Raw genomic sequence first — 24,061 nt, forward strand, 5'->3', positions numbered from 1 at the left:
GTGTACGTACATCTGTATGTGTATTTGTTTAGCCCTCCACCTATCTGCTCTACATCTCTATATCTTCACATATGTGTTGCTGTAGGTACAGATACACATAGCTGTAGAGCATCATGTCTAGCTGTAGCTAGGTATATGTGTGCATAAATATATAGAGTCATGTCTAGCTGTGCAGCTGTATGTATGGCTTTCTGTGTGCCTAGAGATATATATATATAGGCATGTTTGCATATTTTTTTTAATATATATAGACACACACACATATTTAGGCACATATACAGTTGTCTCTGTTGATGCAGCTGTAGCGCTAAGGCAAGACCTGCTCCCAGCCCAGCGTGAGCAGCTCCCCAGGGCCGAGCAGCACATTAATTTCTGCTGCATATGATCACCACATGGCTCTTGCCGCCAGCCAGGGTGACTGGCAGCCTTGCTTGAACAGAAGTAGCTTGGATAAACACAAGCGCAATCCAGGCGCCGCAGCGTGGGTGGGTGCAGGATCAATGTTGAGCTTCCAGCCGGGGCAGCCCTTACCTGCAGCCTCGCAGCAGCTCATCAGGGCCATTGGCACACAACTGCAAGAACCAGATTTTTATTTTATTTTATTTTTTTTTATTTTTATACTTACCTGGCAGTATCTGCAGGGCCAGGTGTCTTCTCTTGGTGCAACTTGGATGCACCAGTGGAAGGGGAAGCCTGACGCATTTGGAGCTCAGCGAGGATGCCCGCAACAGGGTAAACACAGCTCCCTGGTATTTAAGAGTTGATTTGTGAGGGGCCCTTTGAAAAAAGCCAGGAATTAACATTTTCTTCCACTTCCTTGTGACGCCCCAAAATGATTACAATCAAGTTTCATACAAGGTACAGTAAAAACCATGACTCTCAGGTCCTATGATTAACAATCAGCTATGAAGCAGTGAGCTAGAATTACAAGTTTCTGTATCTCAAGAAAACACATTTATAAGGCATCGTATTATTTATTTTAGTTCTGCAGCAGTCTCATAATGACTTTAAGATTTCTGAGATTACACATCATAAAACAGACTTCACAGTTTTATGAGCAACAATTCTCATTTCCCGATCAATTGTATGTATAAAGCGCGTTCCACATTAAAAGGCTTTGGTGTTGGTGGGTGTTACTGGGCAAGGCAAGCAGCTGGTCTAATCCTGCAAATTACGTCACGATCGTCTCCAGTCCAATGATTTACATCCTTCTCAGCCTTTCCCCAAAGCTATGGCGAACCTCTCACCTACAGCAGCGGTGGAGGAGAGCTGGGAGCGGCTTACCCAGCTGCGTCCTTCATGTGCCTGCTGTCACACCGAGTAACACGCAACCGTGGCCAGCGCCGTACTTCGGAGTTTTCTTTCTTTCAGAAACAAATTCTCTTGGTACAAGGAGGCACTCGCCACAGTAGCTCGCAGTCTATTTATAGCCAGTGGTAAAGATATATTTGCTGGGAGACTGACGTCATCCTAACCGCTCACAACATTACATGTCATAATGGAAATAGTGATTAATCAAGAATACCAACTTTTAAATCTCACTACCGTAAGTCTAGCCACAGCTATATTTAAAGCTTATTTTTGAATTCTTTAAAGTAAAACATGGCTTTAAGAACAATGCTATGGGTAAATGTAACTTGTTCAACACCACTGCTGCTTCACTACGATTTACTGAAATCGTTTTACAGAGGCTGCAGGTAAAACAACCTGCGCCAGCACATACAAAATCTCAGAAAACACCAGCAAAAAAAGAAAAACAAGCTCCAAAGGGCACTTGAAGTATAACTTGAAGTATAAAGTAATTTTTACACCAAAATTAAACTTACTGCCCAGACTAAGATCTTTAAACTCCTATAGTTTTTGCAAAGTATTTGCTATGTGTAGTAGACAAAAAATGAATGAATGAATAAATAAATAAATAAATCACAACTGCCAACTGTGTATGCAAAGGTTAATTCTGGGACTCCCATCAAGACATCCTGCTGTACAGAACCAAATTTGCTAATGACTTTTAAATACCATCGCCGTACCTGTGGAGAGAGGAAGCTGTTTAACTTGATGTGCTACTGAGAACAAATGTCACTCAGTACCTGTAACAAAAGCAATGGAAAATAACCAAGCGAAAGCTGTGAAATGTGACATTCTGCTCCCTTCCGCTGAAGTTCGCCCTTCTTCCTGCAGCAGCTGTCAAACAGCGTGTTATCAAAGCCCTCCTTTCCCCGCCCTTGGCAGCCAAATCTCCAGGAACCACAAATTAGTCTGAACAGGAGCACACAAGGCAGCTGAAGTTCAGTACCAGCACTGCTACAGAGAGCAAAGTGCACAAAACATGAGCGTCCCAGATCATTGGGGAAGAAAAAAAAAATTCACTGAAATAAAGCACATAAATGGAAAACAGTGCCAGTACATGCTCTAGGAAGTCAGGTTAAAAAAGCTTCTGTAAAAGTATGTTTTTAGGAGCCCTTAAGTAAAGCCACGAAAACCTGCCCTGTAATGGGTGGCTGCTGATCTCCCTTACACGCCTGACCTGGCGGCAGCGCTGACTGAGGCACCCGCCACGCGTCTGGGCAGCACTATTTTTAGTGACTGTATTTCCTGAACAGCCCGATCAGAAAAGCGACTTGGGAAACAGAAACACCAGCTAACACAACGCCTCATAGGTATGCAAGTTTAAATCCAACGGGGAAAGCACAAAGCTGGTGTGTGTTCCCCTCATAGCCTACCACTGCTGGTAGCGCGCGACAACTACCACACCCACCAGCACAAAGGACGTTATTACATTTCCACATTCCCCCCGACTCAGCATTTTTTCCTCAACCAAGTGGTCTCATTCCAGTGCGGAGAACTACAGCCGCTTTGTCACCTCCCGTGCTCTACGGGATGCGGCTGGCTTCTTTCAAGACGAATGAATCTCTGAGAAACTGGCCTACCCCAAGCAGCGGTTGCTAGAACGACATGCAACTACAAGGGCACGTCGCAAGGTGTGAGATTAGCTTCTGTGGCAAGAGGAAATGGTGTAAGCTTTGAAGAAAAAAAAAAAATTCCTACTCATCATCTGTGAGAGTGCAGAAAAAGCACCCTTGAACAGGCTGGAGATAAAAATATAGCACTAAAAGATAGCTTTTAGCTCACAGCAGGACGCAGGGCTCAAGGTATGCATTAGCAACAGCCTTCCAGGCTCAGCAGTCTGATTTGTCCTGTGGATGGGGAGAAAAATGGAGATTTGGCTTCAGGTGAGGCTGAGAACCCACCATGGGCTGCCCAGGGACAAGATGTCAGCTGGGGCACCAGAGTCTCAATCAGGCTTCTCTGAAACTTCGCTCGAGTAAAAAAATCTCTCAGAAGAACTCAAAGCAACACATCTTGTTTCTAGTGACAAAGTCTCGGAAAGGTAAACAGACATAACTGTAAAAACTCTTATCAGGGTTGATTAATATACAACTAGAAAAGGACTCAAATTACAGGAACAAGGGCTACTGAAGGATCCGCGTAGGCTTCCAAAGCCAGCTTCCACAGACAAGGGACAAGTCAAGACAACATGAAACATTGCCCGTGTATCACTGACGCACCACTGGCAATTTTTGTGTGACTTTGCTTTTTTGTCAGCCGTTACACAACCGACACACGAGCCCCCTGCCTGGCAAGGTCTGCCTGCACTGGGTTACCTCTCCTTTGCCCAGGGAACGGTCCCAGCCAGAACAATCTCCCGGTGCACATGAGCCACGCGGAAGGGCCATCTGAACCCCAGTTTCAGAGCAGGCACTTACACGGGCATCGCTGCCAATTCTTAGAAGAGCCAAGATGAAGAGCTGCAGCTTTTACGTAACATCACCCCCTTCCCTCGCCCACCCGCACTGAGTCAGCACCGCAAGCTTTCCTTATTTGTGGTTTCCTATTCCTGCATCAGCAAGTTATCAAATCTCTGTGGCCACCGCAGACTGAATGGATCAAGAAACAATTAAAGAAGATTTTCTTCCATATATTATCAGTTATTCTGCAGTAGGACTTGTATGCTACACAGCTATTAAAGTGACAGATATTACAGAAGATTACATCAGGTCTTTTCTGCCCTCTGACTCACATTCCTAAGTAACTCAGGTTGACTCATTTCTGCTAACTTGACTTGGCTGAAATCTAAGAAGTTTTTCATCTATTAATAAATAAAAGCGGCTTTCTCCCTTTCTTCAGCTTTTCCAGGGGGAGATTCTAAACACCTCCACTATCCTGTGGGACGCTAACACAGAAGCGAAGGGACCCTACCAGCAAGAGCCCACCTACCTCGCTGCCATGAATACAGCGTGCAGAATCCACTCTGAGCACACCTATACGAGCTACCCACAAAACGGACTCACCATACCCAGTCATTAAAAACGTGAGGAACAGGTTTACTATGAACAATTAAAGTTATTTTCTTGCAAATTTATGTTCTACGCTCACCTACAACTGTTGCTACATAAGAACTACCATTAGTATTGAAAAACACCGACAGAACTGCATGGTGACGAAATGAAGTCACAACAGGAACACGACACCAAGAGAGATACGCTATTTTATTTAAAATCAGACCACAGTAGATTACAGAAAAACTTATTATGCAAACAAATCCACTGTATGTTTCACAACTTGCTAGGCAGATAAAAGTGCCCCGTTTTTAGACTGTCCAGGATTACACAGAGGAACCGTTTAGGTGCAGGACGACTCTACCTTCTCCGACCTCAACGTTTGCCAAGTAGCTCTATATTCAAGCTAAAGGAATCGTCGATTTGAGCTCCGTGTCTAAGTCATTATTCCAGTTTGAGAGGGCAGAGAAGTCCCAAAAGAGGTCGAGACTGAGGTTGTGGAAGTTGGGGCACTAAACATTAACGGTTGTCCATGATCGGACTGTGCCCAGGGCTCTGCCTCCGGGCATCACATGAAAGCTTATATTTATTCTGTATCGTCCCTCCAGGGTCACCGGTAGCAAGGCGACGCGTGTGGATCAGCTGTGCTAGAACAACTGACTCCGCTTCCTCTAGGAGACAGCACTGAAGCGCAGAGAAACTCACCCTTGAGTTAGAACCATTCAAGTGCTGATCACCAAACAACCTAACCACATACAACTGAATTAGTCATAACTTACAAAGCCTCACACAAAGACTGGCAAAAGTTATGCCATCCAAAAGGGAGTCTTTTCAACGCTGCCAACACTCTAAAGCCATGTTACACATCGTATTTAAAAGATTTTTCTCCACTCCAATTGCTCTGGGGAAGTATATGCTATTTGCAGCAGACTTTAAAAATCCTCAAGACAACATAACAATATATATATTTTGGCAAGCATACTGAGCCACCCCCTCTCAAGTCTCAGCTTGCCTATGGCATTTTAATCTCACTATCTTAAAAACAGTGCAAATTAGTACGACTCTAAACATCCTAGCCATAGCAGAACTTATTTATTCGCTCTAACAGAACAGGAGAAGCTGTCGAAGGGCAAGAGGCCGAAAGCACCGACACCTCACGCCCGACTCATCCAGGTTAGTGTTTCGTAACGTTTGTTTCCGAACGGATTTAAACAGCTTTCCACAGTCACCTTTCTCCTTTACTCTTAAACATCGCCAGCAGTCAAGTATGTATTTACAGTTTGTGCGCACACACACACAATTAATGGCAAAACGTTTTTTTTCCATGAGCAGCTGGATTTCAGTTAAGGGATTGCTATAACTGAAACATCACATTAGTTACAACACCACGTTCACACTTAGCCATCAGTGAAGACAACTGTAAGCTTACAAACAGCAGATACAGCCTTTGTTTTTTCTGAAGTATGAGGGTGAGCTTTTTTTGTAGAAGAAAGTGCTCTTGAAGAGCCCTTAAATTAGAGTTAAGCAATGGCCATTCAAATTATAAAAACGCTAATATCCTAGTATTACAATCACAAGTAGTGATCCTAAGGCACATCAGCCACATGCATATGCAGTAATGCATTGTTTCGCTTTCAGACAGAAGAATTGCATTAGCTTTGTCTGTGTTTAGTTTGCACAAGAGTTTGTTTCTAGATAAAGTATCCCTGAAAGGTCATATTATCACAAAAGTTACCAAAAGACAGAAAATTTAACAAGTAGTAAAAATATTTTTGGACTACTAATACCAATAAAGTTAGGTACATAAAACGCAGTGCAAATTCACAATACACTTATCCGTCACCTCCATCACTTCTGAGGATTTTCAACCCTCGGAAAAAAAGTTGGCACTTGATAAGTGTAAAATCTACCTGGTTGTTTTTATTAAATGGTAGCAAAACTAATTTGAGAGTGTTTTAGAGTTTTTGTGTAGCAGGCTCAAAGTAGGAATTTCTGGTACTCGGTCACCACCCTGGTAGCCCCCATCGACTTTAATTCTTCCTAGGACACGAATCATTTCGACAGCAGACTTTTGTTTAGCATTCAGATACAACAGTTGCCATCCAAATACCAGCACTAACAGCACAGCAAAATTACTTTGAAACGAGTCATAATTAACCATGCTCAAACGAAGCTTCAGTGAAAAAAATAATACCAAGAAAAGATATTACACTATCTTAAAAAAAAGCACATCCTGTACCATCACTAGATTACAGAAAAAACACACTTTGCAAACAAATCCAATGCACACTGCTTCACAAAATCCCCCGCCTATAGAAACTTTCCAGACTTACGCTGGGGAATTGGTTCAGATGCCAGTAACACTGACCAACCTTTTGCCCTTTGTCTTCAGAAGGCGAAACAGCCAAATAACCGTATTTTCAGAACAGAGAGCTTCCTGTTATGAGTTTAATTTCAGATTAGTATTTGCTAGCAACCACCACACTCCAGAGGAAATGATTAAGGGACAGACAAGGGTCTTGCATAAAGACCAAAAAAAAAAAAAAGATATTCTATTTTGACTGATGCTGTTTGTAGTACAGACTTCCAAATAATGTAATGCATTCCAGATCAACGATGTGAAAGTGTTCTGAAATAACACAGGGGCTACGACAGATTCTGGACTGTAAATTTCTTAAGTTACCACGAATCAGCTGAAAGTTATTTGTGGATGTGAGAAATTGATAACTAATTTATGGATACATCCTGCACAAGCAACAAGTGTTAAGATTTGCCTCCCCCAACGCTAGATTAAAATACCAGCATGGGTCTGCACCTTCGGCTTCAAGAGTCACATTGAGAATGAAATCCAAGCTCTGCTAAAAAGCCTCCCCCTCCAGTGGCATAAGAAGTCAAGAATGGATTATGTAAGATGAAAACCGCCACCATGGAGTTCAAAAAGCTTTTGTGTTTCGCCTGCTTGCAGAGAAATGGTAAGTGCAAATTCCAGATAGATACGCATGCTCAAAACTGCACAAAACTAAAGGAAATGGGAAAGTTAAAAATAGTTCTGCCAAACGAGACAGAGTTTGAGAGACAAAATGAAATTCTGGAGCTTCAAGTGGGCAATTACATGATGTGAAAACCCAATCTTTGATTAAGAAAATACCCTGCCTAGATTCCTGGAATCACATAGTATCAAAAGCTAAGCACCTGTATAAAAAAAAAAAAAAAAAAAAAAAAAAAAATCACTTCTGTATCCACGGCGTGAAAAAGAAAAAAAAAAAGTAAGAAAGAGTCTTAATAGGCAAGGGAATAAAAATGCCTGGTAAAGTTTCTATAAAACTCTAAACTGGCTCTACAAACAGTTTAGTTTAATTTCAAGAGACCAGGACTTTCAGGATATCAAGCTAGTTAGGAGTGGGAGGAGTGTACACTTTATTATGAAAAGTCTAACGTAACAACTGAAATGTAGAAATGAAACTCTTGTAACTTTTAACCATAGAACGTTTTCTGACAAGAGTTTCATCTCAGCGAGCTCTGAAACGTTACGCACCTGGCCACGAATGCCGCTGTGTGGGCACACTGCAAAGGGTGCTGATGCGGGCCATCGCAACTCTCTGCCCAGTATTTGGATACGGGTGTTACTTTCCAAACACTGGCACTGACAGAGAATTCTTTAGCAAGACAAATAGCTCCCAGTTTGCCAGGCATACATCCAGCTGCGACGGGAATACATCAGAACAGAAGAGGATGCTGATTTACCACCACTAAAGAATTCAGAGCGTTATTTGATCTGTAACGTCAGGAAATCCTCTGTACATTGTTTCACAATTTGACAGATTTACAAAATTTAGACCTTATCATATTCCTAGAAAAACCTTGTCATCACTGATATTTGACAACAAAAATAATCACATTTACTAAATGCAATTGCAAACCTCTGTGCCACAGCTCAGATTTTGTACTCCATTGTGCAAAAAACCAGAGGCTTTCCATTGCCCACATTAAGTCTCTGATGGGGAGAAAAAGGAAATATAAGCACCAATACATAAGTTAGGCGCACCAAAATATTCACTGGAGGATAAAGCCAGGATGTGGTGGAAGGCGAGGTGGTCTTTGGGGAAGAGCTGGAGGAAACTGTGGTACAAACTGAGAAGGGTATCCCGGCTGCGGCACCTGACTCGCAGACTGAACTCCTGGTCGAGGGGGAAGAGGAGGATACGGAGCACCTGGATAAGAAAGAGTTGGTCCTGGACTCATGGCTGCAGTAAACGGAGTAGGAAAGCGTCCTGCTGGGACTGAAGAAGGTGGAGGGGGTGGTATTCGGCGGGGCACAACTGAAGGAGGAGTGTTTGCATCCGAAGTGTAGGAATCTTGAGGTGCTGGTGTTGTCTCGGGTGCTCTCGGCTGAGCCTGCGGCTGAACCTGTGGAAGTCTCTGTCCCTTCAGCACCATTTCTTGGAGCTTCTCAATTTTTACACGCCGCAGGTGAGCCAGTTTACGCTTGCTCTGGTACTCATCAATGAAGGAATCCAGTGGTATTTCACCATCAAGAAATTTTTCTGCCATATTCTGTCAAATATGGAACAATCTCTTAGAAAATGGCATACTGCAAGAGAACCTAAGTGGCTTACATCCTAAAAATAGCGTAATTTTGCCTGTGATTTTCCAGCTGGCATATGGAAGATGACTGGCATACTACGAATTCCGAGCAGAATTTTGAATTAGTTATTACTCAGAAGCATTTGGAGTCAAATATCATTTTTGCATAAGTTTATACTGAAACAACAGCAGCAAGAACAAGAATCTGGCTCTGAACATTCCCCTGATCATCAGAGACAGGAACAAATCAAGTTCAACAGCTTTCCAGATTGCCAGCTAAGCTGAATTCCGCTCAGTACTGCTTGCAATGCCAACAGAAGCACTGAGAACTCTGCAAGGCTCAGTGCAGAAAGGCAGATTACTGCTAAGCCAGGTTTAATACTCACGCTTACTTAGGTAAATGATGTTTAATAATTAGGAGAGATGACCATACGTATAATTACAAAATTCAACTTGTCCTGGGAATGTCTTTTTCTGATCAAAACACAGGGTTCAAGAAGCAGATTTTTTTCCCTGATGCAAACATGCTATGTAGTTCTAGAGAATGTCCTTCAGGCAAAGCAGCAAACAAAACCCAACGCTCTTATTATTCTGAAAAAAGACCACCCTTCCAGCACTCGTATCACAGCGAGTGGTCACCGCTGGCACCTAGACAGAAACGCTGAAACCATAATGGAATATTTCACCGGAAATGCTGGAGAAAACAGTGCAGGCACAGTTTTTCATTAGGTTACTAAGCGACATTTGTAATGGATTAATACATATTCCAGGCAAACACAATTAAACAGAATATTCCACATTTATATGCTATGAGTTTGAAGGCAATGCCAAGGAATTAAGAGGGTTTGATTCGGCTTTCTTTTCTGAAAAGGAGCATTTTCTCTCTTAAATTTCAAAGATGTTAAGAGTAAAAAATTACTCAGATAAAAAAATTCAAATGACTTAAATGAAGTTCAAAGCAGAGACCAGACCATATTCTCAAAAATCTCCTTTCAGTCTGCGCCACGTTCAACCCTGCATTGCAGCTATGCGCACTGAAAGTCCCCGGTAACGGGTGTAAGCGGCAGAATTGAAGCGTGCTGTCATTACCTCTGTGTCTTCCTCAATCTTAGCCCCCTCTGTCTGAAGCAGCGCTAGCAGTGTCTCCAGCGAAGCGTTGCTGGATTGTCTGTCTGTAACGGCACAAAAAGAACAGTAAATGACAGCTGGCTCTAAGTGACTTTAACTGAAGGTATACCGCCTCCAGAAGCATAAAAATTTCTAAGGCACATATATACAACTAGTATACTCCATTGTTCTAGACAGGATGATCTACAGTAAAAAAATATATTAAGGAATAGGAATAATAAGGAATATATTCCCAACATATAGGAATATTGTCAGAGTGCTAAAAGTTGAAACTTAATTACAATTATGTATTTATAATATTGAAAGACAAAGCGCTTCAGCAAGTGCAGAATCAGACGTACAATACTTCATAATTCAGTACGAAATGAGAAAGTTAAATGCAATATTCCATTGGATTTATGATTAACCACTGAAAATTCCAACTATATTTTCTTTTTAGCAAGGTAAATGAATTTGATCATTCAGAGAACAGGTAGGTAACCACACAGTAATAGAAATAGTCTACAGTGTCTGTTACCAGGTGTAACACATACTTAATAAATCATTAGAAGCACGATCTGTTTCAGAACTACACAGAATGACATTGCATTTTGTACCCTAATTCACGCAGTTAAAAATGAGACATCAAAACCAACCAAAGCGCAAGAGATTTACATTCACTTAGAAAACAGCAAATCACAATCGTCAACAGAAAATGTTACCTAGTTTTGTTTTCTTTATCTGGTATGCTTCAAAAAGAACTTGCAGCTCTTGGTATTTTTCAGTCAAATTTGCTTTCAAAGACTCCAGCTTTGGCTGGTACAAAAGATTGCCTTCTGCCAGACTGCGGTTGCTGGCAAGAGTCATGTCCTTGCTGTGTTGAACATTTTGGGCCTGGGGAAAAAAAAAAAAAAAAAGTGCGTGAAATGATAGCGAAAATATTAAAGCAAGACTAACAGTTTTTTAGACAATATACGAATTTCAAAAGTCCTAAATAAACACCAAAAGTAAGCTCTGTAAAAATGAGTACTATGGTCTTGGACCTGCAACAAACAACAATACTTTTGGACTTTTTATCAGCAGTGGGAATGGCTGCTGCTTTGGTGCGCATGGTCAGCTTCAGCTATTGTGCTCTTCTCCCCGACCTCTTTTTTCTGCCATGCAAAACCCTTTCTCACAAACTGTATTTTTACTGCTCTACTAGTATACTGTTTTACTAGCACATAATCTAGAAGGCATAAGAAGGTCTACGTCACAAACAGCATGTACGGTTTGGTTACTGTGTAGAAACCATCTCTGGGCGCTCACTTCGATATTTCTGCTAAGTGGCAGAGAAGTGCATTTTATGTCACCCAAGTGATTTCTAATTCTTGTCACAAATTTATGCGCGGTGTGACCTGTCGGGTGTCACAGCTTTGTCAGATCAGATTTTTACATTCACGTCCTGCTACCTGAAGCTGCTTTTTACTTTTACTCATTATTTAATGCAGATGCTTCTTCATTCCCACCTCATGCACCACCCTTACCATTCCCTCATGACGAACACTGACAGATAAAGCAACAGTTGCTCTTAAAAAAAAAAATAAAACAACCCTATGAATCCCAGCAGTAACATGCAACAAGACTGCAAAGGAATGTCATCCTTTATCTTATTAAAATGCAAAAACCTAGGACTGCATCCTTGCGGTGCCTTCTCCAGAATATTCTTCCCCAACTATGCTAAATCAAACCTGGATTAATGCCAAAAGCTTGTTTTTTAGTTTAATCCTTCTGCTTAACATATCCTAGCCTGAAGACATTGTTCCTAAGGAACAAATGACAATTCTCAGAAAATCAAGATCCGTCAAGATTCCGAGTTGCTCATACACACACAACGCACGCAATTTTATCCAGTCTTCGTGAGCTTTGGGAAGGCTGAGTGTTTGCCCTGGATGACACATTAGATTCATTAAAATATTCAAATATCAAAAGGAAAAAAAAAAACCCCAGGGATCTGATTTCAGATTTTCAGTCTGAATCAACAAGTGGCACAATTCTCCCACGGCACAAGAGACTGATTCTATTAAGGTGTCCTCATGCCAACAAAACGTTTGGTACACTTTTTGTGACTTCCTACATTAATATGCCCCTTCTAGCCCACACCACCCCTGTTTAGCCCTAACAGACCTTATTTACCGACAGTCGCACAGAATTCATTGCAAACATAAAGAGTACAGTGCCTTCTTCCTTGTGCACTCATGAGTGGATACAGGAGAGCCACACCTCAGAAACAGGAAAAGAGGAAACTTAACTGAGCTATTTACAGCTCCAGAAAAGGGGAAGATCAGAATTCAGGTGTTCTTGGTAGTCTGAGCACACGACGAGGTGCATCAGGTGAAAAGACAGTCCAAGTGTAGAAACAGTGTCTTCAAAAGCAATTACTTCCTTTTGAAATACTTACACACTGCTTTAATCTTCTAAATTCAAAATTGGCTCAGTGTTACTTAAACATGGGCCCAGAGATTGCTCTTCAAATATCAAAGTTTTACTCTCTTACACTTGTTCTTGCTAAACTACTTAAAAAAAAAAAAAACAAGTCAGGGATAATGCTGAGTCCTGAAGTCTACATAAAGCAAAATAAAATTCTATTTCAAACTGTAAAAATTGGAGAAACTGTACTCGCAATACTGTTTTGTCTCCACAAGATTCTCACACTGAGCCTAAACAGACTTTCGGCCCTATGCTTGTGTTCAACTTGAATCCTTTCCAAGAATAAAAGGCAAATCCTCTCTTCTCCATTTTGAACCCAATAGAAAATGATTTAAATTAAACTGGTTGCTTTCATTTCTTTCTTCTCATAAGATCTAACACTGTTAGACTGTTGCTTTCAGAAAGCCTAAGTCCCCTCCGTTTTACATTTTCTCTAACAATTATGAAGGGAACTAAAATACACACAATTTAACAGCTTAATTACTGGCATCCAGCTTCTTAGCAAATCACCCGCCATCACCGCAAGTTTTGTTAACCAGCCGTCTTCTGAACTGCCAGCCAAAGAAGATTGCGTGCAAAAAGATTCATGGTTTCTGATGCCTCTCCTCTTTCACCATTTTAATGAGCAAACTACTTCCTTCAAGCGATTTCAATTTGATCTGGTGATCGTATTTTCACTGCTGGTGCGGCTGATATTCTCATTTCAAACCAGTTGCGCAGTCAGTCTGGGAAGACCAGTTTTGTGAGTGGACTTTGATCTTTCTTTGGGCTGAAGAACATGAGTATTTCCTCTGGAGAGAAAAAGCCAGTGGACACAAAGCTATAAACATTTCAGGAGCAGGAAAAGGAATTTTTTACTGAAATAATATATAACACAAAGAAGGAAGAACTACAGGTAAATAGAAGGAGTATCAGAAAAAGCTTCCTTAAGTCAGATTAGGTTTTTGTGGTGTTTTTAAACAGTCTCTCAACAGGACTAGGGATGGGAAGGAGGAAGCAAATGTGTAACTTTCTACAATGATTTTCTGAATAACTTGACTTTCAAATAATTTCACATTTGTAAAGGTGAATAAATATCAGCGTGACACGATGTACATGCCACACTTTGTACAAACAAGAAAAAAAATCAATATTATGACCTACTTATATCTAATGCAGGGAGACATCCTTTCCTGTCCTTGGCATCTGATATCTAGCAATCTAGTCTAAACTTAAGTGAAAGTCTTAAAATACTGGGGTTAAAACTGAAAATAGTTAAGGTATTCGTAATCACACTTTAAGTTATGGTGCTCAAAATTACACAAGACTTAATGACTCAACTTTTTCCAGATTATAGACCTTCTAAAAAGGGCACATTTTTTTCTACAGAAGTTGAATAAAAACATGATTGACATTTAGTGATCAATTCAAGTATCACTCTTGAAGTCTTCACTTCCACTTAGATTGTGTCAAATTTCTTGTAAAAAATGGACAGTTTGAAGAGATGAGAAATTCAAATTGAATCGTACTCAAAATCATGAGAAGAACCAGTTCCTCAAATACAAGGTAAACCTAGGAATGACATTTAATGAAACTTAAGAAGGAGCTGGTTCAGGACATTCAAATGCTTCATGTCACTGGAAAAAGTTTGAATGTGGAATGAGTGAATGAGTGAATTCTATTTCACAACAAACAGAATAGATATAATCCCAAAGCAATGCAACTTGAACACAGTCACGATTTTAGAAACCAGAATAATCTCTGGCACCGATGTTAAGGTCTGCATAATAAACTTTTCTGCAACTGTTCCGCTGCATTTAGAAGTTAATTCAAGGAATTAGAAAAGCAAACACTGTGAAGTGAGCCCAAAAAGCCCCACAGAAAAACTTTCAAAAAAGGTTGACTAATTTAAAACAAGAAAACCTAGCTGCAAAATCATCCAAGAGTCAAAGCTACAGTGCAGCATGACCAATCTATTAAGATTATCAATGCGACACAAAGCGTGCTTTCAGCATCCATTCACAGCTTCCCACAAGCCCAAGACAAACAGCCAAGCAAGGAATAAATCCAATAGAAGTTATCTTGTTGTCACCCAAGTTGCGTGACAAAAATGTGCATTAGCAGGAAACTGCTACTGCATCAGATGTCCACCTGCCTCCTGGAAGTGCAATGAAAAAAGTTATTAAGAGAAATAAGCTGACAGCCCGCGACTCTAGCAGGATTGCTAACAAGACTATGGAGGTCACGTGCACTTCAACAGGCTGGAAACATCAACCTGAAATCAGATGAGAAATACCACTCAGAATCACGAGACATAATGAGACAGGGTGATATTAAAGAGAACATAAGTTCTGGGTTTTTTTTTTTTTAAACTGCTAAGCTCTCACTATGAATTCTGAATAGGGGCAACGATACTGAGCTGCTTACAAAAGGATTTTGATGGCAGAAGTACTGCTCACCACTGAGTAGACCACTCAAACCAAATTGTGCGCGCTGCAAGAAAATTAAGCCATGGATGCACAGAGGTTATTAAAGACAAAAATTATGCAGTACTTCAAAACTTAAGATGATTAAAATGTGAGTTTCTTTAACAGAAATAATTTGAATAATTTTACTCGAGCATTTATTTAATAAGCACTTCTAGGAACAGGCAACAGCAACTGCTTTGGGAATTGAGATTCTACCACTTTCATCAAGTGCAGCTTTGTTTCATTCCACTTTAAAAAAAGGAAGAAAAATGCTGGATAAAATTAAAACAGAAGCTAGTACCAGCTTAGCAACATTATAACTGTTTATCATTTACTGCAAAATAATGGTTTGCATCAAGATTTACAAATGTCTCTGTGCAAAATGTCTCCGAGTAGCGTCACTCCTGTCCATCCAGAAGTACGTTCCCAGAACAATTCCAGACCAGATGCCTCCTGCGATGCAGTCTGAGCGACTGAAATCCCTACTACCCACAGAGCCCATCCAGTGCTGCTATAATTACAAGCTTGCTTTGGCAAGCACCACGGCAAGCAGTCCCATACTTTCAAGAAAAAGTCTCTTAAGGACCTATAAATAAAAAGAAGTTTTAAGTGGCACCAGTTTAATTGCTTTATACATAGCACACATCCACATTAGTTTTAGGTTTCTCCGGGCTTGCTGTAGTCTATCATTCCCATGGTCTCTCTTTCACTTACACATACTTGCAAGTTAGGAATAAAATATGCAGTCACACTGCAGAAGTGTGAGGATGCACATTTGGAGTGTCAAATTAACCCCTGAAACAGGAGCTGACAGGTGCAGAGTAGGAGAACAGAGACTTCCAGTGCTTTCATTACAGACTGGTGAATGATAATACACCTTCTAACACCACCTGTTTGGTAATAAATAGTAATACATATTCCAAAGTAACTAGCTTTGCTAAATGTAGATCTTCCGATGATATAAGCACCAGCTTTAAAACGACAAAATAAAGGTTAGAAGGTAAGGTGCAATTCCTAAACATTAACTCCAGGGGAGAGCAGCACCCAGATCTGCAATTTGCGCTCATCAGACGCAGGCAGGTTACTCATTCAACGCTAAGCTGGAAAAGAAAAATCTATAGTTGTCACCAAGCCTAATTCCTAACTTTGTGACTAAATTTCATGTTTGGCAAACAAGAACATAACCACTTACACAATGCGGTTTTAGGACAGGAGCGGGAATCCAAGAAATCTGGGCACGCATTCACATAGTTTCAACATGGACTTTCTGCCCTGCCCGATCTTCTCAAACGGCTTTTGAGAAAACAACTGCACTCAAAAACCCCTTCTGTGCTTGCCAGTGTACTCTGAAATCCCAGAATGAGAGGAAGGCAACAGATTTCTGACTTCTTGACTTCATATAATTAAGGTGTTGAAAAGAAAAGTCATTTTCGCAGGAGAAATTGATCGAGCTACCACCAATGTCAGGTCACAAATTCCCTCATCTGTGTTTAGAGTTATGGGGCTGAGACTGACTTTTATAAACAATATACTTTTATTTCATACAGATGAATACTGTAGATGTACTACCGATATTAAGCTCAAAGGATTACAAAAGAAAAAAACCCTCCTCAGTTTTAAAAGACTAGGAGTCCCAGACAATTGGCTTCCTTCCTCTTTCTAACAGACAAGATGTTCGTTGTTCAAGCACTAAAAGCCCAGAGGCTTCAAAAACAACCTTACAGAGAGAAAAAGCAGCAGCCTAGCTCTGCGACGCCGCATTCTCGCGTACCTGGGGATAAAGGGCGAAGGACGCTGTACGCGCACATCGCCACGGGAAAATACGAACGCACGCGTGAGCACACAGATATACACACACCCACCCCCCGCCAACGACACATACAAGTTCTGCTCAACTGCCGTACAGGAACACATTCCCTTTGAGGCTGGAAGGTGCCTATTTTTAGCTTTTAGCAAGAAGGCCGGGTAGTTTTCCAAATCATCATCTCTGTGAACAGAACATTGGGTTTTGAGCTGGGTTTCCCTTGCAAGAAGGAGAACAAAGGTTTTTTTTCAATTACAGAATAAGCAGCTTCAGCCAACTTTGCCACTAAAAATACAAGTGACCTCAGAGGAGTGACTCAGGAATCATGATTTATGGGCACGTCACAACGAAATTATGAATCTAAGGACTTTGGAATAACCCTACAACCTAGATACACATGGACTGACAACGGAATACCTACACAAACAGCAGTGAAGTCATCAGGCTTTCTTCCTTAACGTTCAGGATTTCCCTCCTCCTGCCACTTACTTCATAGGGAAAATTCAGGACCCAGTAGCACAGATCCAAGCAGTAAACAATTCAGGGAAGGCAAAAACAGAATGAAGAAGTATTCCAGCACGGCCAGTTCCTTCCAAGGTGAGTAAATGCACTTCTAGTTGAACAAACTCTAGTAAAAGCCTCTACACACAATAAAAGAGGATTACACCAGACAGTAGTGCAGCCGTATTTCCACACAGCTTGAATACCTTCAAACCTAGCCACACTTTCCAAACACCACAAAATATTCCCTCAGGCCCAGAGAACTTTACTCTACTATTTAAAAGCCTTCTGTTGCCAACGAAAGAGGAAAACCGGAGGGTCAAACTGAGAATATCGTCTGGTTCTGCAGTGAGAGAGAATCTTTTCGGCTAAGGTCATGAGGTTTTCTGTCACTTCTGACCTACAGTCTTAAGCCTGTATTGACAAATAAACAATTTAAAAATAAAAAAAGCCAACTGAGCCAGCCATGTACCTTGTCAGAGGTCACACCGAAACCACCAATACTGCACCCATTCGTATCTTTACAAAGTTAAGCCCGTTTTAATCCGTTGACTTTCCTCAAATATTTAGTCTTGATCTAGAAGACCCCTGCAAACCACGATGCCTCTACGAGCTCTGCATGTTTCACTCATCACAGCAGTCTCTGTTTCTTTAGCAGTTTAAGTTCTCAAAATATAAGCTCATATGCAAAGCTGTTATGCCTGCCCCCTCCTCACAAATCCGTTTACACAAAGTTCAAAACACAAATCGCTGCATGATGCAGCAAGTAAATTCCCTAGGACACCCGATTTTCTTGGCATCAACCTTCAGTGGGCCTCTGCATCGGTAATACCTTGACAATTTGGTTTGAGGTGATCCAGAACAATTTTTCCAGAAGAACCAAAAGGGCAGGAATCCTAGTTTGACAGAAAGCAATTATAATTGATTGTACTTAATAAACTGAGCTTCTTTATCAATAATATATTGACTTTTTTTTTTGAGCTTTATGTTCTAATTAAAAAAAAATCAGTAAATGCAAGACCCAGAGCAGTACAGAATATTTCTTTCTTTTACAGTTTTCCTATTAATGGTTCTGTCTTATGCGCTGTTCGCTGACTACACAGAGGCTTTTAGGAGCATTTGTGGTCAAACAAACCTGGAGCTGCCTCGTATCAGCACTGTAATACACAGGGTCCACCGGCACACAGAAAAACCAGGAAAAGACAACCACAGCAGCAGGAAGAAAACAGGCTTCTATTTTGTTTTAGTAACCACAGATCCAAACGCACAACTCAGAGTCTGATACACTGACAAAGACATTTCAAATAGGCAAGAACAACCCCACCAGAAAGCCTGACAGCCTTCCCCGCGCCCAGCATACCAGACATCTCTTTCAGATTGTTTTCAATTGAAGTTGAGCCGAGATCGAGACCACAAACAGGACCGACTTCACCCTGACAAAATCCTTCATCGCGGCCAAGGCACAAAACAAGGGCTGTATTAACGGAAAAACTGATCCCACCTCCGGTCCCTCGCTGTCTCTTAATTTAGTACAAACCCAGCATTTCCAGCACGGCCAGCCCTCAGCGCCCCCTCCTCCGGCACCCAGCGCTCGGCTCAAGTGCCCGGGCACAGATCTCCCCCCTTTACCGGGGGCCAGCAAACAAAAGACCGGGAGGGAGAGGGGGCAGGCAGCGCTTCCTGCCTCGGTAAAGCCGGGGCTCCGTTTTTACCGGTCACTCCATGGCGGAGCCGCGACCGCCCAGCAGCCGGAGCAGGGCCGGGAGGAGGGAGTCACCTGCGCTGGGGGACGGGGTCACTAACACCCCCAAAACAGCAACCGGTAATGGAGGCGGCGGACAGGGAGCCCCGGGCCGCGCGGGCAGCGCCCCGGTGGGCTGAGGCTGGGGGGGGGGGGGGGGGGGGGGGGGGGGGGGCGGCCCGAGGGGAGGCGGCGGCCCGGGCGCGGGGCTGCGCGGGTGCCCCTCACCTCTTCCATCTCGCGGGCCATGTCCTGCAGCTGCTCCTCATCGTCCAGCAGCGCGCTGAGCTCCTGCAGGCTCAGCCCCTCCAGGCGCCGCACGTCCAGCGCCATCCCGGCCCCGGCCCGGTAACCCCGGCCCCGGCCCCGGCCCCGCTCCCGCCGCCGCCAACCGGAAGTGCCGCCGCGGACTCTCCCCGGCCCCGGGTGGGCACCGCCCTCGGCGCCCCCTGCTGGGGGGGGCGGGGCGGCAGCACGCGGGGCGGGCCGTACCAAAGGGGTTGGGCGGCGGGGGGAGGGGAGGCGGTGCTGGGGCGCGGTGGTGGACGGTACCAAAGGGGGCTGGGGAGGAGGGGCGGGGTGGGTGCCCAAGGGGGTGGCGGGCGGCTGCCAGGGGGCGAGGCCTGGGTGGCCTGAGGGGATCCAGGCACAGGGGGAGGCTGGGGGGGCTCTAGGAGAGCCCATGTGAGCGTCCCTGCGGTGGACGAAGCCCACCACGAGGTCCCAGCACACCAGGCCCAGCCGGAGCAGTGGGGCAGGAGAAGGGCCCCAACATGGCGGGGCCTGGCCTGGCCTGGGGAGAGCTGCCCGCTGAGGGAGGCTGAGCGGCGTTTCCTAAAGACGCTGGGCCTCGGCATTGGCCTGTGGAGCCCCTCACAGAGTGTGCTTTGTCTGCCTCGCTCATGTGACGCTGGCCCGGTGCTCGAGGTCCTTGTGGCCCGAGGGATGGCAGCTGCCGGAGGAGCCGAGCGGCCTTGCTGGGGTGGTAGGGGCTCGGCGGTTTCATTTAACAGTTACGCCGCAGGCCTCAGACCGGCACGGGGAGCAGACTCCATCCCATGCCCTGCAAGATGTGGAGAGCTGAGCTCTGAGCCTTCCCATCACCACCAGATACAGCCAGCTGCAATGCTCCTGCCTGGCAGTGGAGTAGGCACTCTTATTCTCCTTTTGTTAGAACTGCGCAGCTGTCAACTAGGAAGGAAAATCAGTAGAATTATTTAACTCGCACTTCCTTACTAGGTTGGGACTTGGCTACCGTGAATCTCAGAAGAGTGACTGCATGATTGTTCTCAAGCCTAGGCTGAATACCTATTTACGTTAAAAATAGCTAAAAATTGTACCTTGCCAGGCTTTGGTCCTAGGTCTTTTTGACTATCTTAAGGACGTTCTTCAAGAGTGAAGGTCAAGAAGCGATCTATCAAAGATGTATTTTATGGTGAAATTACATACTTTTGAAATGTAATGTAGTAAAAGCTCTGCATCAATTAAAACATTATACCTGCATTTTGTTCTGATTTATATCTGGTACGTCACCAGCACTTTACTAGGCACTCTGGTAACACTGTGGAGCAGTAGCTCTCCAATTACTGCTGATGTTAGCATAGCTGATAAAGACAATTATGCCTGGAAATAATGAATTGTGTTAACATAGCCTAAGTTGAATGTGTCTCGAGGCATGCACCACCTTCCTGACCTGCTTCTGTAGCTAAGGGGTGTGCTGGTTTCCACGTGCGTAACACCAAAGAGAGAACCAGAATGAGTGTCTGAGCCGAAGGAACGCAGTAGGGAACGGCTGTGTGGTCATTGTTCTTTGTAGTTGACGTTTTTTATCTAGCTAGGGACAAAAATGGAGTAGAGCAAACGGAATCAATCGTCACTGATGTAATGCTGTTAAAATGTAATGACGGTGCAGTCACATTCAGGAAGTGACCCCGTACTTCCTGGCAGAACTGCACGAAGACAGGCCAGCTGTATGTTTGTTCTTTTGTCCTGTCACTAAACTCAGCGCTCCCCTCCTCTCCCCTTCCCAAAAGCCCCCTCTTGTCCTTATCACCCACAGGTGACCAACAACGCGCCACTGCTAGGGGAAGGCTTCCTGGCCTGCTTCGCGCAAAGCTATTGTACAACCACGATGCAAACCGCGTGTACTCAGAGGCAGGTGAGAGCGAGATGTTTGCGCAGCAGGAAGCTGAGCTTGCTTAGGGTGGGGAGAAGGTGGTTAGCGATACGGGCATGTGTCCACTCATCGGCGTCACTGCACCTGCCTGCCACTGTGGTATGTGCTGAGCTCCTCCTTGCGTGGGGTGCTCGGCACGGAGCCCAGGTGAGTCAGCAGCTGTGCCCCTTGGCAGTGACATGGCTGTGCAGAGCCACAACAGCCTGACCTTGTTATTTAAAACCAGTAGATGGTTTCCAGGCCAACACGATATCATATACCATCTTTGCACATGCCCATCAAAAAGACAGAGTTACATCCTTGTGTTAAACCAGACTGTAAATCTGCACATGCAAACATAATCTCTTACCTGTATATACACATAATAGAGGAACTAGTTGAGGATTAAAAGCAGCCCTTTCTTCCCAAGAACGTTGGCTATTTTAACTTCATAGCATAGCTAAACTGGTACGGGGGGAGTGTGGTTTAGAAGAGTCTGACTCAGCTTCACGTTGTAAATCTAGTTTTGCCACTGCCTTTTTGCGTGATCCCGAGCCCTCAGCTTTCCTCAGCCGTAGTGCCTTTTGCTTTTAAAGAGGAAGAATAGTAACTGCTCAGTCCCAGGCTGAGGTGGAGGGGAAATATTCACACTGAATAGTGCTTGTAGAGGTACTCTGGGTGAGTGCCTCTGGTGGAGGGCACCACAGTATGGTAATAATTGTCTTGTTAATATGCTGTGGAGAAAAATGATTGACAGTGACCTTCTAAGGAGCTTTTCTGTAACTGTCTAACAAATTTTTGTGTTGCACGGGGCTGATGGAAGTTCACTGCTCTAGACATCAAGGAATGGATTATTTGAATTAGTCAGTGATAATCTGTATTAACGTTAGAAACCGCATAATGCAGAACAATGGAGTCCTCACAGAATGTACAACTGAACATAACTAATCTGTGCTAAAATACAACATGTATTAAAAATACCGCTTCTCCCTATGTGGAAATGTTTGGGTTCTGGGGATGTTGGAGAGGAGGGTCTATATTAAATATCCGGTCTGCTTTTGAGTACTTTGATCAGCGTCTCTGTGTGATTGAATTCTCAAGTTTGGCCAGGAAAGCAGCTGAGGTTGAGAGACAAGGTAGGGGTCAGCTGCTTTTGTGTAACTCTATATTCTACTCAGACAGGTAGGAAGGTGCCTTTCCATTCAGCAGTTTTCATGCAAGATAAAGGTTTTGTGACAGCACATCTCTTGGGTGGAATATGAAGGACTGCAGATAAACTAGGATTTTAGGCTACAGGGATTATCAAATATTGCAGTGCTGCAGGCTGAGATTTATCAGCTCCCAAGCCCTGGTTCCTGTTTGCCTTTGCTAAAATCCTTTTGAAGGGTGACAGTATTCATGAACAATACAGAAGTCAGGATTTCTTATTACAGGAGAAATGGAACAAAAAAAATTTGGAAGATTACAGTGGAAACCATGTCATGGTAAATAAGGAGTCAGGCTTCAGTCTTGAGGGAGAACTGGCATCCAGCCTAGTTTAAATTAGATGTTAGGTTTTTTTTTTTCTTTTAAAACTTGATCCTGCATTTCCTTCTGTCACCTCCTATCCTTTTACGGTCAGTAGCGCCGTACCATGCATATTTATTAGGTTTAGACATATTTTGCAAGTCACCTTCACAACAACTTCTTTTCCTGGAAAAACTGGTTGGTTAGGAGACTGAATTTGCAAGTCTAATCTTTGGTGTTTATTAACCCTTCCTAGTCCGGTTGCTCCATGGACAGATGAGTTTCCGGGCTTATTTGCAATATAATTGCCTTCTATAGATGTTAATCATAGCCCATACTTCTGTTTAGCTTTCATAAACTAGATTCCTACACACATGAACATGACATACATATTCAGCATCCTGGGAGAAAAACAGTTGTCCTGCTGCCTGAGAGAGAGCAAGAATTATTGGTATTCCTCTCCTTTCCTTCAGGGAGCCACAGGCATGAGAAGAGGAGCAGGTTTATATACCTGCAGATACTTTCTTTGCCTTAAGCTCACGGTGAAGCTGGAGTAGAAAAGGCAGATACTATTTTTCCTCCCCAGACTACGATGCATCTCTCAAGCTGCGCTAGAAGCACACTCTGTTTGCTTGTGGTATTTCCAGACCTGCTGAAGGCCTAGAAAGCACAGCCACTCAAACACACACAGTGGCTTTTTGAGGCAGAGGTTGGTGCACCAGGAGAGAAGCTGCTGGAATAAACACAGCTGTGTTTTTGGAATTACACTGTGTTCTCATTTACTGGGTCAGTCAGCCCCACACCTTGTCTGTGCAAAGGTACGGGGGTAAATATTTGTCCTTGGGGAATCGCTAGGAGTACAGGATCTGCTCTTGAACTTCGACTTGGATAGGATTCCCCAGTGTTTAAATCAGGAAAGCTGTAGTTATACCTATTGCAGGGAACGGTTACAGCTTATTGATAGTGAGAAAAACAACCTGCCATGGAATATACAGTCAGCCTTTGTAATCAATTATCAGTTGTGCTTTCGAACGCCTAATTGTTTCCAGCTCTGCCATGACAGTCTTCCAGCCAGGCTCCCTGGGTTAAGGCTTCAGATAAACCCATCCGAGTCCCAGCGGAGGAGACTCTTCGCTTTGAGGAGAAGAAACTTTTTATCTGCGTGGCTGTAATTGATACACTCCTGAACAGATTTTGTTCACATTCCCACGTAAATGTCAACTCTGGGCAAACCCGCAACCACAAAATAATACGGTTCAGGGTTTCAGAGGGAACGGTGGCCTTGTTTCCAGGCGAATAGCCCGAAGAACAGACTGCCCACAGGCAGCGAGGCCCAAGGGACGGGGCAGCTCCAGGAGGCGGCTCGTGTTCCAGCACTGGAGCAATTCCCACTGCTGCTGTGGGTTA

The 24,061-nt window shown here is 43.5% G+C and overlaps 1 protein-coding gene across 4 annotated transcripts; it reads right to left on the minus strand.

Annotated features, from left to right (window-relative positions):
• Positions 1–4,531: 4,531 nt before the first annotated feature.
• Positions 4,532–19,350, minus strand: VPS37B (VPS37B subunit of ESCRT-I). Of its 4 annotated transcripts, XM_086761932.1 has the most exons (5): positions 18,577–18,670; positions 17,173–17,392; positions 10,754–10,925; positions 10,014–10,096; positions 4,532–8,894 (listed from the first exon to the last, which is right to left on the minus strand). In XM_086761932.1, the coding sequence occupies exons 3-5, from the start codon at positions 10,896–10,898 to the stop codon at positions 8,394–8,396; spliced, it is 729 nt and encodes a 242-aa protein (XP_086618058.1). In that variant the 5' UTR covers positions 10,899–10,925; positions 17,173–17,392; positions 18,577–18,670; the 3' UTR covers positions 4,532–8,393. The 4 variants fall into 4 exon arrangements, with proteins under 4 accessions (XP_086618058.1, XP_086618055.1, XP_086618056.1 ...); XM_086761929.1 differs by lacking the exons at positions 17,173–17,392; positions 18,577–18,670 and adding an exon at positions 19,222–19,350; XM_086761930.1 differs by lacking the exon at positions 18,577–18,670 and having other exon boundaries at positions 17,173–17,465.
• Between the last annotated feature and the right edge of the window lie 4,711 nt (positions 19,351–24,061).

Source organism: Chlamydotis macqueenii, chromosome 17, assembly GCF_036417535.1.
Source record: "Chlamydotis macqueenii isolate bChlMac1 chromosome 17, bChlMac1.mat, whole genome shotgun sequence".
Classification (NCBI taxonomy): Eukaryota; Metazoa; Chordata; class Aves; order Otidiformes; family Otididae; genus Chlamydotis; species Chlamydotis macqueenii.